Raw genomic sequence first — 18,132 nt, 5'->3', positions numbered from 1 at the left:
GTAGGGCAGTGCAGCAAGGCAGCTTGCTGCGCTGATACACTCATCTTTCCCACAAAAAGAAGAGAGTCCGCGGTAGCAAAGAAACTATACCTAATAGATTTCAGAGAAAATAATCCTTCTACAACGCCTCACCCAGAGCACACTGTAGAAATACAAACCACTTACAAAGGCATTGGACAGAAGAATGAAAAGGTTCAGATGGAGATTTCCAGACAGGGTCACCTTCCAGTTGGATGATAAGACAAATCATGTTCGTATGTCCTTGGAGGGTCTTAAAATCTTGGAACAAAATTTAACACAAACAGATGAGATAAGCGACAAAGTATGCAATGAAAGATAGCTGCGAGTACAAAAGGATATTGGGTGCGAATGATGTTCGTTCTAGGTTGAGCATTAATAAATATTAAGATTATTGCTTGAGAGGGAATGAAGGGGAGCCTCAATACATTCGTATAAGCACACATAAGAGCACACAATACAATTTAACACGTGTGCTCTTTTAATTCATCTAAAGAGGCTTAATTTCCTTTCTAAATATAAGAGGTTTCACATCTTACTGGCTACGCAAAAAGGCAAAATAGTGGCAATGCTGGAAACACACTTAACACATGGAGACTTTACCAGATGCAATTCACTGTTTACACAATACAGTTTTATACCAGTTCACACAAGAAAATGTGAAGTGGCCTTTCTGATTTAAAAATCACATCAATAATAAATAATACCATTTATAACAATTTATGCACCTAATCAGGGGCAAGATAACTTTCTGGGAAAGGTTAAGGATGGTTGTGACTTTGGAAAATGGGGACGTACTATTAATAAGGGACTTTAACACAATAAATCAAGAAACGTTAGACAGGTCATCTGGAGAATAGAGTTCAAGTAGAGAGATGTTGCCGGAGGTTACGGAGCAACCGCAGGGTCTTAGCATGGAGGATGCTTGGAGGGTCACAAACCCTGGAGAGAGGGACTATTCGTTCTTCTCACCTGTGCACCACACAAGCTCAAGAATCAATGTAATCTTCCCTGCTAACCAAAACATTGAGATTCTCGTCAATGTGGGAATGCGAACAGTATTGGTTTCTAATAATGCCACGTTTTCGATCACACTGAAAGGGTTTGTTTACAAACCAACACAGAGGCAAATATTTGAGACTTGAGAAATACATACCAAGGATGTGGCCAATAGGGAAGAAATCTCAAAAGCCATGGCTGACTAGTGGGAAATAAACAACTCAGTTGAAGTCTCCCCTGCCATCTTTTGAGATGCATTCTTGGCAGTCATAAGGGGCTGGTTATAGCAGAAGCAACCTCAATTAAGAGAGAGAGGCTTGGTGCGGGCTCAATTAGAGACTGACCTGAAAATGACAGCAGAAACAGTCGGGAAAAAGGGCACGTATGAAAACACTTACTAATATTAAGGGGTCCACTTCCAACAATGCAAATCAATAAAGTGAAAAGAGTTCTTTTTATATTGAAAAGAAGTTTAATGAGATGGTTGACAAAGTTCACTGCCACTTATCTAACACGCTTAAATATACAAACTAACAGGGAAAGCACTCTTAAGCCTAAAATCAACTGATGGAAATATGATATATACAAAAAGGAGAACAGAAGAAATTTTTTAAAAATTTGAAGCAAAATTGTATTCTAAAGAAGGGGGTGATAGGGATGTAGAGTATTTTCAAGAGGGCATAGCATTCCCCACATCTCAGCAGAACAAGAAGAGGATTATAGAAGAAGAAATAATGAATCTGCAATTAAAACCTTTAAGACCCAAGATCAGAAGGCATCTGTGGTGAGTTCTACAAAACATATGCAGTCAAACTAACTCCCCTCTTTAAAAGATCGTTTTACATGGACAACAGGGAGGATCACACCAAGTATGAAAGAGGCAATAATCATGGTAATTACCAAACCAAGAGAAGACCATGCCAAATGTACATGATGCAGGCTCGTCATACTGTTAAATCTAGGGGTTAAAATCTATATGAAGGTCATGGTTTTGGGACCTGCCCCACTTGTCCCCAGACTGATACACAAAGTCTAGTCAGGTTTCATTATTGGAAGACATCCTTTTGGCAACATTCAAAAGCCAAGCCCTCCTTGTTGAAAAGATGAGGCGCAAAAACCTAAATACAATTCTTGTAGCACTCAATGCTGAAAAAGCCTTCAACAGGGTGGGTATGACTTTATGAATTTGGTAATCACAGATTCTTATAGATACTTACACCTGTAGACTCCTCAAGACTGGATCTGGAAAATCTTCAATAGTACTCTTGCATGCCAGTAGATGTTGTTGTGTGTCTGCGCACAGAATTCATTCCATTCCAGAAGTGATGTGTGGAATCGTATATAACTACCACCCATGCACACTGATATTAGTTTCTTTCTTTTCACCTCACCATATATAGATCCGGAGCTACCCCATGTCTTTCAGAGCCTTAAAAAAAAAAAAATCTGAAAACCAGTGTGCTAGGGAAAATGTCATCCTCTAAAACTACAGGGTTCAAGCCTTATACAGATGGTTACAAACACATGTATGTAACATATACCCATCAGTTTTGCTTGTGGTGCTTGGAACTTGACTCCAAGGGCTACAGCGACTACACCTTGATAAATCCTAATGCCATCAGAGAACACAAAGCCAAACTCTACGTCGCCAAGCCCTGGATAAATACTTGCCATGGCCGGTTGTGTTGAGGTCAAAGGGCAAACCAATATGGAGCCATTACATCCACTCAATAAAGCTAGGATACACACCCTTCTTCAACCCTGTGTATAACCCTGTTCCGGACCTCTGGTGAGCAGGCACATTGCACTATGCCATCGCCTGGCTCCGGCTGATCCCGATTTATATTAACTCAGCACCCCATGCCAGAAAGCCCTGTCGTGCAGGCCTCAACAAGTTAAATTACCTGAACTGCATTTCCTATGATTCCACCGGACCAGGAATCAAAGCACTTGGAAATGGTTGGGAAATACATGTTTGAATCTACTAGTATGGCCCTACACTCTGTTAATGCCAGCTGCCTCCTGGGATGTACTACCCACTCTCTTTTGCCTTGTGTTGCCCAAATTATGCCTGGTGTTGTGGCAGATTTGCGTCCCCATTTCACATGAGCCATGCAAGATGGCTGTAATGCAGCTAAATTTAGTATTTGATATGGCTTAGGCGCCACGAATTACCTCAGTACGGCAATTGGCACCAGAGTGGCTATTAGACGACATTCATGGATGAGGTCCACAGGCTTTACCGGCGAAGTACAGGCCACCTTGATGGACATGCCCTTTGATGGATCTCACCTCTTTGGGAAAATAGGCGGACTCTGTCCTCAAACACTTTAGTAGGGTCACGGCACGCTCGTTGCATCTGGCTGTTCATTCAAATCAGCCACACCACCAATTTCTTCCCCTCCGTGGCTATGGTAGGGATTCCTAAACTGAATATCAAATGGGAGGCCAGGAACCGCTGGTAACGTTTACTCAGTGTGCACAGCGTAAGTAAATTTTGCCCACAATATAGAACACATCTACTAGTTATACATTCTGAGTACAAGTACTTTTACCTTTTTTCTAATACAGAGACCAATCTTAAACTCATGGTCCTTAAGCTATAAGATTCAACGAACAATATACAATAAAAGATCCAGTGTTGTTTCAATCGATAATGTAGTGCCCAATGCATGCTTTAAGCACCACGCGTCCATAGCATCATCCATGTGGAGAATAAACAATAGGACTAGAAATGATGTTCAAACCTACTGCACTCTGACACGCCATGATAGAGCTGGAGAGTTCAAGATAACTCACTGAGAATGTAAACACCGCACAGAAGACCTCAAGTATTTTATGAAATTGGCATATGGCATTGATATTAAGCATGGGCGGATTTTGCGAATTGGCAATCCGCGAACTTGCGTATTTACGGATTCGCAATCCGCGAACTCTCGCGAATTTGCGGGTTTTTTTTGTGTGTTCGCAAGGGTTTCTGCCAGTTCGCGAGGGTTGTGTACCAGTTCGCAATTGCGAACTTACTTGTCGGCTCGCAACGGCCGCGACTGTTGTTTCTACGTCTGGTTCATCATCACAGGTTCACAGCACCCTCTGTTTCACCACTGCCACCCTCTGGTACACCCATGCCACCCTCTGGTACATCACTGCCACCCTCTGGTTGGTTTATCACTGTAGATTATGGGGGTGAAAAAAAGCAAGCACACCTGCCCTGCTTCAACTGACATGAATTAATTTGGGGTTGATTAATGTGTCACTGAATTTAAACTTCCAGTCTGGCTGGCACCTGCTTCCTTATCTGTAATTTGCTTTCTGTTGCAGTGCAATTTTTTTTCACAGGACCTTTGTGGCCTACTTGTAGCTATTCTCTGAGCCTGCTGTGAGGGTCAGAGCAGGGTCATAGAATAGTTGCAAGTAGGCAACTGAACTCTGAAGGGGCCCCTCAGGAAGCACTACAGGGAATGGTTACTAATGATAAGATTTAACTTTTGCACCTGCTGAGTGCTTTCAGTTTTGTCTGTAATTGCTTTCTGTTGCAGTGTAATTTTTTTAACAGGACCTTTGTTGTATACTTGTAGCTATTCTCTGAGCCTGCTGTGAGGGTCAGAGCAGGGTCATAGAATAGTTGCAAGTAGGCAAATGAACTCTGAAGGGGCCCCTCAGGAAGCACTACAGGGAAAGGTTACTAATGATAAGATTGAACTTTTGCTGAGTGCTTTCAGTTTTGCAAAAATCCAAATATCCAGCAGCATCCACAAAAAGTAACCCTTCCACGTCAAGATCCAAATCAAAGTGACCAACACATGAAGAAAGCACTGGGAGGAGCCTGCTGGACAGGAACAGGAAGTTGGAGACTGTGGGGCACTTCCTTCACAATGCCACCCCCCGCCCAAAATGGACTCCTTGCAAAGAAAAAGTGCAGGCAAATGTCAACCTGAGGAGTTATTCTGATAAAAATCATAATTTTCAAAGTTTATGCTGCCTGCTGGTGGATTTTTGTGCGAAATTGCAAATTTTGCAATCTTGCAATTGCGAGATTGTCGCTGCCCGCCGCATCTACGTGTTCGCAAGTGTTTACTCCCGCGAAATTGTAGAGTATTCTAGTTGGCAAGTGCGACCAAGCAAAAAATCCGCTTCGCACGGATTTTACTAATTTTCGGCAAGTTCGCGAGAGTTCGCGGATTGCGAATTTGACGAAAATCCGCAAAATCCGCGAGCGGAACGGATTTTACGCCCATGCTTAATTGATATTGGTTTCAATATTATTCATGGTGTTTTCTTGACATTCATTTGGTTTTCAGCTCACTGGTTTTAGCATCGCCTCACATGGGTGGCAGGCTGTCTGTTGTTTGTAATAGTGTTACGCGGCATTATCCTGTTCACAATGGTGTTCAGGAAAGAACTTTGCACTGAATTTTTTAAATGGTACAAATGTATTTGTTTTGCTGTGGAAACAACCACTTATATAATTGTTTTTCATTTAAACTTGTCCCTGAAGAAGGGACTCCATCCCTAAATGCATTGGGCACTACATTATCAACTGGAACCAACAGTGGATCTATTACTGTACATGGTTTGTTGAATCTTATGGGTTGAGGTCCATGATGTTAGGATTGGTGTCTGTATTAGAAAAAGGTGAAACTACTTTATTGTCAGATGAAAGACAATGTACTAAGAATGTATAACTAGAAGATATGTTGTATATTGTAGGATGAATTCACTTGCGCTGTGCACACTGAGTCCAAGTTACCAGTGGTACTTGGCCTCCCATTTGATATTTAGCGAACGTATGTTTGGCAGCATACGATTCAGTGTAGCATGGATCTTGTATTGATTGGGTTTATAAGCAGTGCAGTTTGATAATACAGGTGTTCAGAATGCACACATACAAGAGCTTTCAATACTGCCATCAGATTTAGCCAGTCCAGCAAGCTCTTCAGCTTTTGTGGCCATGGCTGCAACATCCACAGGCCATGTGGGGCAGCGTGTTTCCCAGTCTTCCACCCTGCAACCTGCCACAGCCTCTAAACCTCTTCGCAGTACACAGCCACCCTGTTGGAGGCAATATCCAGTACTTTGCACCAGGGTGGTAGTGGATGACTTTAGACAAGAAGGTCCTACAGATTGTGCAGCGGGTTATGCCTATTATTCATGACTGCCCGTCGCATCTTCCACCATCTCCAGAAAGGCTAAAAGAGGACAATCTATCCCATTTGCAGCAGAAAGAGCGGGCCCTTGTGGCTGCATGGGCTTTCTGAATGTGCTGCAATTTCTTATAGAGTTTTTGTGTGGTGCCAGCGTAGAGTGCGTTGCCGTAGTCGAACTTGCTGCTGACGAGCGCCTGGGTGACTGTTCTCCTGGACTTGGTGGGGATCCATTTGATGATCTTCGGGAGCAGGTGGATGATACAACGTTAACTTGGCGTTCATAGAGAGCGAGAAATTGAGGATGATGCTGAGGTTGCGTGAGTATTCAGTTGGCAATAGGGGGGTTACAAGAACTGCTGGCCGACAGGAATTGTCCAATGCTGGGAGAGTGAGGCCCAGGAAGAGGACTTCAGTTTTCTCGGAGTTGAATTTGAAGCAGCTCTCCTTCATACAGGCAGCTACTATTGCCTTCATCACATCATGGAAGTTGCTATTAGCGGTTGTAGGCTTCTCAGCGTAGGAGAGGATGCCCTGCCACAAGTAGGCTATGATTGTTATTCTCACTACCTTCTGGTGTCAAAGTAGGACAGAAACCTTCGTCCTGTTTTACATTGTCTCAATGTCTTCCTGCAGAAGGAGAAATTGAAGATGATTGCCTTGGCCCAGGTCACGTCTGCCCTCAAGCCTATAGACTGGATGGTAGTGTTGGACCCACAGGACTCTTGTTTTCACACCCCTGTCCTGCAGGCCCACAAACTCTAGCTGCAGTTCATGATGGGCAGGAGCACTTATAGTTTGCTCTGCTCTCCTTTGGCCTCATCAGTGCTCCTTGGGTGTTCACGAAAGTGATGGCGGTGGTGCAGCACCTCTTCAGAGGTCCAGGGTATGAGCCTACCCTTACCTCGATGCCTGGCTGTTAAAGGCGGGCTCCGCCTTAGGCTGTCGTCGCCCATCTCAAAACTAAGGTGTACCTCCTGACATAATTAGGATTTACTATCAACAGACGGAAGTCACAACTGACTCCTTCTCAAAAGTCCCCCCTTTACTGGAGCCATTCTGGACACAGTGATGTTTCATGGCTCCCCCCCAGAATGGAGAGTCCAGTTTGTTAGGGCTATGATCCCGATGTCTTCGCCTCTGTCTTGGATCTCAGTGAGGATGACTCTGAGGCTGTTGGGACAGATGCCTCTTGACTCCTGTTGGTCAAGCTTCCGACGCTGCATATATGGGCCCTGCAGCTGGATTTGAAGTCCCTGTGGGTACAGCATTAGGGGGACCTCTCTGATTACTTCCAGATTTCCTAGGACGCTACAAACAATCTGCAGTGGTGATTGCTGAATTGTGATTGGGTCAGCAGCAGACCCATCTCCCTACTCCACACAGAGCTCATAGTGGTGACCATTGCATCCCTTCTAGACTGCGGAGGCCATCTGGGAGATAGGGAGATCAGAGGCATCTGCGTTTCGGCGGGGTCCTAGCTCCACATCAACGATCTGTAGCTGTGGGCTATCTGCTTGGCGTTGAGTGCCTTCTTACCTTCACATCAATTATAGATAATAGGCTGGTACAATTGCTCATGAACAACACCAATGCCATGTGTTATTGCAACAAGCAGGTTGGGGTGAGCTCGTAGACCCAGTGCCAGGAGGCATCACAGCTCTGGATGTGGCTAGAATACCAATATATTTTTATAGTGGTACATCTCTCAGTGGGTTCTTTAAAAACTAGGACAGACAGACTCAGCCACAACACCTCGTAAATCACAAGTGGCAGTTACACTCAGAGGTGATGCAATGTCTCTTCTGTGAAGGGGGAGAACTTTGGCTAAATCATTTTGCCACCTCTAAAAACGCAATCTGTCTGCACTTTTGCATTTTGGAGCTTCCAAGGCATCTCTCTCTCACTGAACATCTGTCGTCCGATCAGGCAGCCCCTTCAGAATGATCTGCTGTCACAGAGGCAGGGCAATGACTTATCCTGAACAGTCTTCACCTTTATGCTTGGAGATTTATTGGCGCCAGTTGACTGCCACTGACCCACCTTACAAGGCTGTCAATGTCAGCTTAACAAAAACAGTATACACCTGCCATTGGGATACATTTGTGAGTTGAAGTATTGACTGCTGGATTGACCCACTACACACCAGCTGTCCGAAGTGTTGTTGTTTGTGTTAACTTTAACCCAGCAAAGCATTGCTTTGGGCAATTAAAAAGGTTCTGGGTGGCTCCTTCGGTTTTCTTGTGGTGCCAGGTCAGCCCTCTTTATTTTAGTCATCTGTTGTCATGCGTTTCCTGAAAGATTTACAACATATGTTTCCACCTTCTTCATTCATTATGCCCCAGTTGCACTAGAATTTGGTCCTTACTTTCATTATGTGCACTCCTTATGAACGGCTGCATAGATGTTCCCTGTTGTTCTTGACCCAAAAGATAGTCTTTCATGTCGCCAAACCATCAGCACAGAGGGTGAGTGAGTACCAACACTTCTCCGTCAAAGAAGGGCAAGCAGTGCAGCAGAGGACCATCTCTTGGTGGATCTGCTGCTCATTTGCGAAGAAGCAACTTTTAGAAGGTTTACTAGCTCATTCCACCAGAACTTAGGATGTTACTACTGCTTTAGCATGGTGGGTACTTGTTTGGATATTTTCCAGGCTGCTATGTGGGCATCACCACATGCATTCACAAGGCACTACTACTCGGTCCTGCAGAACGTTTGGAATCGAGCCAGTGCACAAACTCACTACCTTGGAGGTACTGATTTTTTATCTGTTCAAAAGGTGAACAATCTGCAGTGAAAAGTATTTTTCTGAATACCAAGATACTTACCTTCAGTAACACTTTTTCTAGTAAATACTCTTACTGCAGATTCCTCACCACCACTTCCATCTGCCACCTCCTCTGTACTTGACTTTTTTGCAACTAAAAAGCTACCAGGTCTAGAGATCTGCACACTGGTCCAAACCAATCTGTTATTCGGCTCAGGGTCTGCCTTGAAAGCAACAATGTCCGCGCACATGGGTGAAGTTCTTATACAACTATACATGTCACTTCCAGAGAGGAACCAAGCTGATGCGGAGCTACACAGCAGCTGTTCGCGTAGGGGCACTGTTGAAGATTTTCCGTATCCAGTCCGAGGCCTTGAGAATAGTCAAATGGTAAGGATTCTGTGGTTAGATACCAGAAATAGGTTTACTGACAGTAACTAACTTGTTCATTCAGCATAGGGGACCAATTACAAATATGGCATTGGCTAGCTTTTTTGTCTCCAAGGCAAGAGTGACAATAGACAGAGCAAGGTTGACAACCTTGTACTTGGCTATAGGAAGAAGACAGGTATACCCTTTGTCCCCACTACTATATTGTTGATGGAAATTCTTAATACAGCCATGCCTCAGGCTACATAAATAAATTAGTACAATATAGAATTATTACCTCTGAGTATGGCTTGAGGGGTGCAATGGATAGCTCCTAGTATTCCCTTCTAGTGTATGTAAGGGTTGCTCAGGCACCTGGGCCTACAACTAAAACCCTCTGTCTCAGTGTGGTGTGTGGCGACTCCATCCAGACTTATAGCAAAACTGAGAGTGGCTTAAAAAATGGCATAACCTGTAAGTATCTTGGCTGGGCTGTGCAGCAGCGATCAAAATGTAACATAATACTCAGGTACTCTAGATTTACACACTGGAGAAGGGTAAATGCCAGTTGATTGTGGATATGTTTAGTGGTGGGCGAATTAGATCTTTCATTCACTATAAGAAAACACACACTCTACGAGAAAGATTGTGATAAAAACAAATCATACAATGGATACTCCAACCAGGGCTAGGAAGGCAGCAACAAGAGCACTGACAATGGGAGGGAAGCTCCTCACCTTGTACCATGGAACCAGAGGATGGGTCTCTGCTCGTTATACATTTTTCAGCTCCCACAGTAAGGAGGAACCATGAAAGTATAGGTCCAGTTATGAAAGATACTCACAAATTGAATCCTCAGTGGAGAGATGGAGAAACCCTTTAGAAGGACATATTTAAGAACAGCCTAAGATCAGACCAACATAGAGAATCAGAGCTGAAAATTATAACTGGATGGTTCATCCCCAGTGGCAGCTGGTAGGGGGGCTGAGGGAAGTGTTGGCTCGAAAAAGTAATGGTTCAGCACTCAGACGTGGACAGGGAGCCTGTGCATATTTTTCACCAGTCTGTGTAATGCAAAGTGTGCATGACTGTTTGGCCGACCCAAGACAGTCGGCCAAACAGGTATTTGCACTTTGAGTGAGCTCACCACTCCTCCCCCTGGCCCCTGCTCTGCCCAGACTTGCCCCTCCCAGCACCTAGGAGTGGGAAATATAATTATAAAACTTTTCTGTGTTACCATTTTATTTTTCCTCTGCACTGCTCTTAAAGCAGTGGGGAGACGCTCCTCTGCCTTAGCGGAGGCGTCGCCACTGTTCATCCCTCTGGACAAGCAACATTAGACGTTTCCAGTTACGCCCAATAGGTGCTGGAGGTGGTGCAACAATCAACCAAGCAATCAATCATTCAATCGGATTACCTCATTACAACAGTTGGCACCAGTGTGGCTAATAGACAACATGCATGGATGAGGTCTACAGGCTTTACCGGCGAAGTCCAGTCCACCTTGGTGGACATGTCCTTTGATGGGTCTCACCTGTTTGGGGAAAAAGGCCGCCTTTGTCCTCGAATGCTTTAAAGATATCAGGGTCACGTGCCTGGCACGCTCGTTGCATCGGGCCATTCGTTTACATCGCCACACCACCTATTTCGTCCCCTCCATGGCTATGTTAGGGCTTTCAATATTGAATATCAAATGGGAGGCCAAGTAACGCTGCTGTCTTTGACTCGGTGTTCACAATGTAACTGAATTTAGCCTACAATTTGGAACACATCTACTAGTTATACATTCTTGAGACATTGCCTTTCGTCTGACAATGAGTAGTTTCGTGAAACACAAAGAGAGGGTCTGGGGCTTAACAGGTCCAGCATACGCGCCCCTAAATGTCATTAGCAAGAACAAGGGTATGCCGTTCCTAATGGTGGCAGGATGGGATGCAATGGGGGAAAGGGTGGGGTTACCAGATGTAAAAAGGGTACCGGCTAGGGCGGTCGACCTCAAATCTGGGGAACTGGGTTCGAGTCTCGGCAATGAGGCTGAACATCCTGTGATTCTGGGGAAATCCCTTAATCTCCCTGTGCCTAACAAAAAAAATGAATATGTGCTCGTATAATGCAATTGGTGCAATGTAAATCGCTCTGATACCCGATTCAGGTCTAGTTCGCGCTATATAAAAAACTGTAAACAAAAAAAAGAAATAGTGGGGGTGTAGATCTTTTAGGAGCAAGGGCCCTCACAAACCCCAAGAGGTGTCATGCTTCAGCATCGGGCAGCTGCTCGGTGGGCTGGCCCTGCATTGCCCAACGGGTCCTGCGAGGGGGCTCTTTGCCGGAGGTCTTTTCTTTTTGCTGATGTGAGATGGAAGGGGTGGAGGGGATATGTGTTGGAAGTAGTATGAGTAGAGGTGGAGAAGAGTGTTGTGAAAAATAAAAATAGCTACAGGAATCCCACAGTGTACTTATACAAATATACAATGTACCTTCTGGATACACCTAATCCATGATGGCTGAATACAGGGTAGGTCGCCTACCTTCCGGAGCACTGTGGTGTCTGTTTCAGTGTTTGGCAAATTCTTTAATGACAGTCAAGAATTCATTGCTTTTGTGTGCGTTGTGTTGATTCGTTCCTGTATTGCAGTTTTATTAGTGGTTCTTATGAGGCAGTGGCGGTTTTGACGACTGCGTGGTCTGCAGAGGTCTTGCTGCTCCTCTATCTTCTTTTGAACCATCTCCAGGTGCCACTGGACTCTTGGAGGGTGGGGAGAACCAGCTGGTTTTCCCCTAAGGCTGCTTGCCGTAACTTTTCCTAAAGTGTGCCAGTGTATTCGCGCAGTCAGAGATCCATCGGTGCAGGTTGCGTGCTGAGGCGTTGGCGTTTGTATTGGTCGGCGGTGGGGTTTTGCGGAGAGAGGCGGCAAGTTGGTCTTCAGAAACCTTGTTCCAGCTCCTGAGCGGGTCACAGTGGACGCAGTGGTTTTCGGCGGGTTTGGTGAAGATGCAGTGGTGGTCTATCCAATATAGTTTGGAGGTGTGGCTGACGGAGATGCTAATTGCTTGCGGAGATTATGGGGTTGAGCATGTGTCCTGCGGAGTGGTTTGGGGAGGAGGCCTGTTGTTTAAATTCAATGGTGTGGAAGTTCTCCTGTAGGGATGAGGTGTTGTGGTTGTCTAGGTTGTCCAGGTGGAAATTAAGGTTGCCGAAGAGTGTGTAATCCATTGAGGTGAGATTGTGGTGTGCAATGAAGTAATCTATTGATTTTCATGAAGGGGTACGGTGCCCGGGAAGTCTGTGGACGAGGGTGCCGCAGAGAGCAGCACATCTCTTCACATTTGGTGGGCCTGCCAAAAAATAGTGACATATTGGAACGAGGTGGTTGCCTCTTTTAGAGCAATGATGGGTTTTCCATACCCACTGCTGCAGCTGTTTCAATTATGTTTGTGCCCCTTGAATTGAGAGTGGGGTCGCTCCAGGTACCTGGAAATTGATATACCAACTATTAGTCATATCTAAACTTGCCCTGGTCAGATACTGAAAACAACCCATTAGTTCGGTATGCACACATGGTATTGGAGAATCTGTCTGACCATGCAGTCAAAAGACTACCTGCATATTCCAAAAAAGCAAGGGACAATTTCCTGACTGCTATGCTGCACCTGGTTCTCCAATTTGTGGGTAAGAAATAGGCCTGGGCATAGTTCGCGGAGTTTTGCGTACTTCGCGAAGTTCCGCGAGTGGCGGAGTGCAGTGCGAACTGCAGTTTGTATTGGTATTCCTGCCGCTCTGGTAGAAATCACACCCAAGCGACATCTCGCGCTCGCGAACGTACCATTCGTGATCGTGAGTGGGGAAAACACTCTGCTGCACATCACGAAGCGGAGTTTTCTGAACTTCGCGAACTCTGCGAAGTGCAGAAAACTCCACGAACGGATCAAAGTTCACCGCCCAGGCCAAGTAAGAAACAGGGTAAGATGACATGTACCCCTCAAGCTCAGAGCCCTTGGGATATGTGACTGAGAAGGACTGAATTTTAAGGAACGTGGATGAGTGTTCAGTGAAAGACAAGTTTGACTAAGAAAGATGATGACTTTGAGAATGTACAAAACTACACGATCATTTGTGGTTTGATAGGAATACTTAAATGTTGAGTTTCCTTCTTGATTTACTCTGAAATACTTAAATGTTGATTTTCCTTCTGGATTTTTTCTGCTTTTCATTTTAACTGTAATAATAAAGTGGCATTCAAAAGTTATTTTATTGAGAAAAATAGATATTTATGTAATGTCCTTTTTTTTAAAAAAAGATTGCACTCAATACAGACTGATGTAAAGTCACTTGTGGTAGAATGTCAATAAAGAGTATTTCCAAAATATATTACGTTCATGGACATATTTTAACTTTAATGTTTTCAACAGTATTGCAGGATCCAGTGATGGGCAACCACGACTTAAAGAAAAATAAAAACATTGAACCAGACCCACATGAAATGCAAGAGTAAGAGAAAGGACATTAACTCATGTATAAATAAGTCTTGAAGATTTGATTTACTTTACTATTTGCATAGATGATTTACACACACATTTAAACAAAAGGAATAAAATGTCTCTATATCAAATGTTGTGTCCAAAATAGTATCTCAGTATTTTAATTTTATGCGTGAAACCATTTAAAATGTATTGTCTTTAAATATATATGTGTAAGGGGATATTTATAAAGACATTCATAAAGTGTTATGTATGTGTATTCTATGTTTTTCAGGGATGTTGAATTTCATTTGTTAATTATTTCATTATTAATTTTGGTGCGTGGGGGGTTTAAAGCCCTGCTAACTGCCCTACGTAGGCCTGAGACCTCTGTTGTATAGGTACAAATGAAAAGGGAGTGGCAATTTGCATTATATTACATTTGCCAAACTAGCTGTTCAGAAGCAGTTGATCATTTGGCAGAGGTTGGACAATACATGTAGATGACATAAAGTCAAATATGTACCCAACCAGATATCAAGAGGCAAAGCTGGTCTTAGGTGACTAGCTAGGAAGGGATTCGTTTCAAACTGGAGAGGGCTGTTGTGCACCATATATAATTATACAAATGCCTGAGTAAACAAGGTGGTCTTTTAGGATCTTCTGATTTGGAGGTGGTTTATTTTCAGTGTTAAATGTAGATGTAGGGTGTTCTGAAGGAAGGAGACCTTAACGTGATCTAATCTGAAGTTTAGACCTTTGCAAGGTAGCACTGTGAGTGGAGATGGCATGCCTTTTGTACGAGGTAAAAGTGTTTTAAAGGTCTCTCTCTCTCATTTGGTGGGGCTAGATGAAGGGGTTCAAGGCTGGTAGGATGACTAACTACATTTCTAAATCTCACAATACAATGGCCATGTCTCTTGGAACCAATTTTTAAAAAGGCCTGCTTACAAACAAATGTAAACTTCAGTTCAGTTTTTGCCTGAAGGCAGTAAGTCAGGGTGCCTTTTTTAAGTTGGTCTGGAGTTCCTTTTAAAGCAGTAGAAACTGAACTGTAAAGTATTGGCCACCCTAAATTTGGAATCTACAAGGGAAACGTTTATGATTTGCTGTGAAGATTCCCTACAGAAAATATCCTTCAGCTTAAAAGGTAAATATTCAGTTTTTAGATGGGTAAGACACTTGAATGCCAAGCAGCCAGCCTTGAACTAAATAAGGCATGGAGACATCTGCTCAGCTCAGTGATGGCTCTAGGGGCTACATTTTTGGCCACCTTTTATTAGTTGAGTAGAAAAGCCAGAAGAGACCAGCATATAGTGCATAACAGTAATTCACTCTTGGGTTTATTAGAGCTACCTCGACGAGCACATATTCCCAAATGAGAGCAAAGTCAGAATGGGTCTGACGTTTTTATTTTCTAGTGCCACTAGAAAGCATCAATTTAATTTTTAAGATGCATATCCGTCAAAGGTTACAACCAGTACCTAAAAGGTAGCTTGTAAATTCATGCCAGAAATCTTATGGGGGCTTAGAAAGAAGAGAGAACTTCTTCTGTTTTGTCCGAAGATAATGATCAAGAAAAATATGTAACCGTATTTTATTAATCATATACATGACAAGGGGAGATTTTACATCTTCATTCATAACACAAAGGGCCCGATGTAGGTAACACCAGATTACCGATTCTTAAATACCGAATCATACCGATTCGGTATTTAAGAACAGGCAAATGGGATGTAGGTAATTTTTCTTACATAATTACCGAATCGGTAAATTTCGGTAATTACCGAATCGGTATTTACCAATTCGGTAATTGCCATTCATTCGTATGGGCCTGGTGGCCCGTAGGAATGAATGTCAATTACAGAATCGGTAAATACCGATTCGGTAAATGGGGGAAACATTGAAGGGTGGCAGGGTGTCACTTTGACACCCTGTTGCACCCCTCAAATGTGTATGGGTGCACATGTTGCAGACATACATGCCCAAAGGGCATGTATGTCTGCAACATGGCACTGTTGGAAAAGCAAAACAAGCATTAGAAATGCAATCGGGCTCGGATTTATTTGAGTTTGAGCTAATGGCATTGTAAATGGTAATGTATTTTTGCTAAGTGTTATGGAGTGTGTTAATGTGGTTGTGGTGGTAGTGGTAGTACTGGTGGTAGAGGTACTGGTAGTACTGGCGGTGGTGGTAGTACTGTTGGTGGTGGTAGTGGTAGTACTGGTGGCTGTAGTAGTGGTAGTACTGGTGGCTGTAGTACTGGTAGTACTGGTAGTACTGATGGTGGTAGTACTGGTGGTGGTGGTGGTACTGGTAGTGGTAGTACTGGTGGTGGTGGTACTGGTAGTACTGGTGGTGGTGGTACTGGTAGTGGTAGTAGTGGTAGTACTGGAGGTGGTAGTACTGGTAGTGGTAGTACTGTTGGTGGTAGTACAGGTGGTGATAGTACTGGTAGTGGTGGTACTGGTGGTGGTGGTACTGGTAGCGGGAGTACTGGTGGTGGTGGTACTGGTAGCAGTAGCATTGGTGGTGGTGGTACTGCTGCCCGTAATACTGGTAGTGGTAGTACTGGTGGTGGTGGTACTGGTGGTGGTAGTACTGGTGGTTGTGGTAGTACTGGTACTGGTAGTACTGGTGGTGGTGGTAGTACTGTTGGTGGTGATAGTGGTAGTACTGGTGGCTGTAGTAGTGGTAGTACTGGTGGCTGTAGTAGTGGTAGTACTGGTGGTGGTAGTACTGGTAGTACTGATGGTGGTAGTACTGGTAGTACTGGTGGTGGTGGTACTGGTAGTGGTAGTACTGGTGGTGGTGGTACTGGTAGTACTGGTGGTGGTGGTACTGGTAGTGGTAGTAGTGGTAGTACTGGAGGTGGTGGTACTGGTAGTGGTAGTACTGTTGGTGGTAGTACTGGTGGTGGTAGTACTGGTAGTGGTGGTACTGGTGGTGGTGGTACTGGTAGCGGGAGTAATGGTGGTGGTGGTACTGGTAGCAGTAGCATTGGTGGTGGTGGTACTGCTGCCCGTAATACTGGTAGTGGTAGTACTGGTGGTGGTGGTACTGGTGGTGGTAGTACTGGTGGTGGTAGTGGTACTGGTTGTGGTAGTACTGGTACTGGTAGTACTGGTGGTGGTGGTAGTACTGTTGGTGGTGGTAGTGGTAGTACTGGTGGCTGTAGTAGTGGTAGTACTGGTGGTGGTTGTACTGGTAGTACTGATGGTGGTAGTACTGGTAGTACTGGTGGTGGTGGTGATACTGGTAGTGGTAGTACTGGTGGTGGTAGTACTGGTGGTGGTGGTACTGGTAGTACTGGTGGTGGTGGTACTGGTAGTGGTAGTAGTGGTAGTACTGGAGGTGGTGGTACTGGTAGTGGTAGTACTGTAGGTGGTAGTACTGGTTGTGGTAGTGGTGGTACTGGTGGTGGTGGTACTGGTAGCAGTAGCATTGGTGGTGGTGGTACTGCTGCCCGTAATACTGGTAGTGGTAGTACTGGTGGTGGTGGTACTAGTGGTGGTAGTACTGGTGGTGGTAGTGGTACTGGTTGTGGTAGTACTGGTACTGGTAGTACTGGTGGTGGTGGTAGTACTGTTGGTGATGGTAGTACTGGTGGCTGTAGTAGTAGTAGTACTGGTGGCTGTAGTAGTGGTAGTACTGGTGGTGGTAGTACTGGTAGTACTGATGGTGGTAGTACTGGTAGTACTAGTGGTGGTGGTGGTACTGGTAGTGGTAGTACTGGTGGTGGTGGTACTGGTAGTACTGGTGGTGGTAGTACTGGTGGTGGTGGTACTGGTAGTGGTAGTAGTGGTAGTACTGGAGGTGGTGGTACTGGTAGTGGTAGTACTGTTGGTGGTAGTACTGGTGGCGGTAGTACTGGTAGTGGTGGTACTGGTGGTGGTGGTACTGGTAGCGGGAGTACTGGTGGTGGTGGTACTGGTAGCAGTAGCATTGGTGGTGGTGGTACTGCTGCCCGTAATACTGGTAGTGGTAGTACTGGTGGTGGTGGTACTGGTGGATTCCAGGAAAAAATATTCTCAAAATGGCCTACTCAATGCACCTCGACCCCTATCACAGCACCTTTTGAATTGTAGCTCGCCCCTTCCCCACAGCTCCTCTGTAGCCCCTCAATCATGAATATAAAATCCAAAGGCATTGAAGTATACAGGCGCCAAGATAGACCTGCCGATGGCCATGATTCCTGATAAGACTAAGAGTGCAAATATCCACAAACCACAATGAACTGCGAACCTTTGTGCTTTTTGGGGGGTATTTGCCCCCCAAATAATGCTTGCTGCCCATGCCCTGCCATAGAAGTGTTAACTGTCAGACACAAATTTGCGTTTATTCCAGCTCTCTCCCCCCCCCCCACCCCCGCCAGCG

General features: G+C 44.6%; 1 protein-coding gene across 2 annotated transcripts in view; it reads left to right on the top strand.

The window, feature by feature from the left end:
- The window catches only part of UBE2U (ubiquitin conjugating enzyme E2 U), a 357,359-nt gene that overhangs the window by 310,188 nt on the left and 29,039 nt on the right, over positions 1–18,132 (top strand). For both annotated transcript variants that reach the window (XM_078669184.1, XM_078669191.1), the window contains exon 9: positions 13,708–13,786. In XM_078669184.1, the coding sequence (XP_078525310.1) occupies positions 13,708–13,786 (79 nt within the window). The remainder of the gene's footprint in view (positions 1–13,707; positions 13,787–18,132) is intronic.

This window comes from Lissotriton helveticus, chromosome 1_2 (assembly GCF_964261635.1).
Source record: "Lissotriton helveticus chromosome 1_2, aLisHel1.1, whole genome shotgun sequence".
NCBI classification, from domain to species: domain Eukaryota; kingdom Metazoa; phylum Chordata; class Amphibia; order Caudata; family Salamandridae; genus Lissotriton; species Lissotriton helveticus.
Note: the sequence above shows the minus strand (reverse complement) of the source record. Positions and strands in the feature narration are given on the sequence as shown.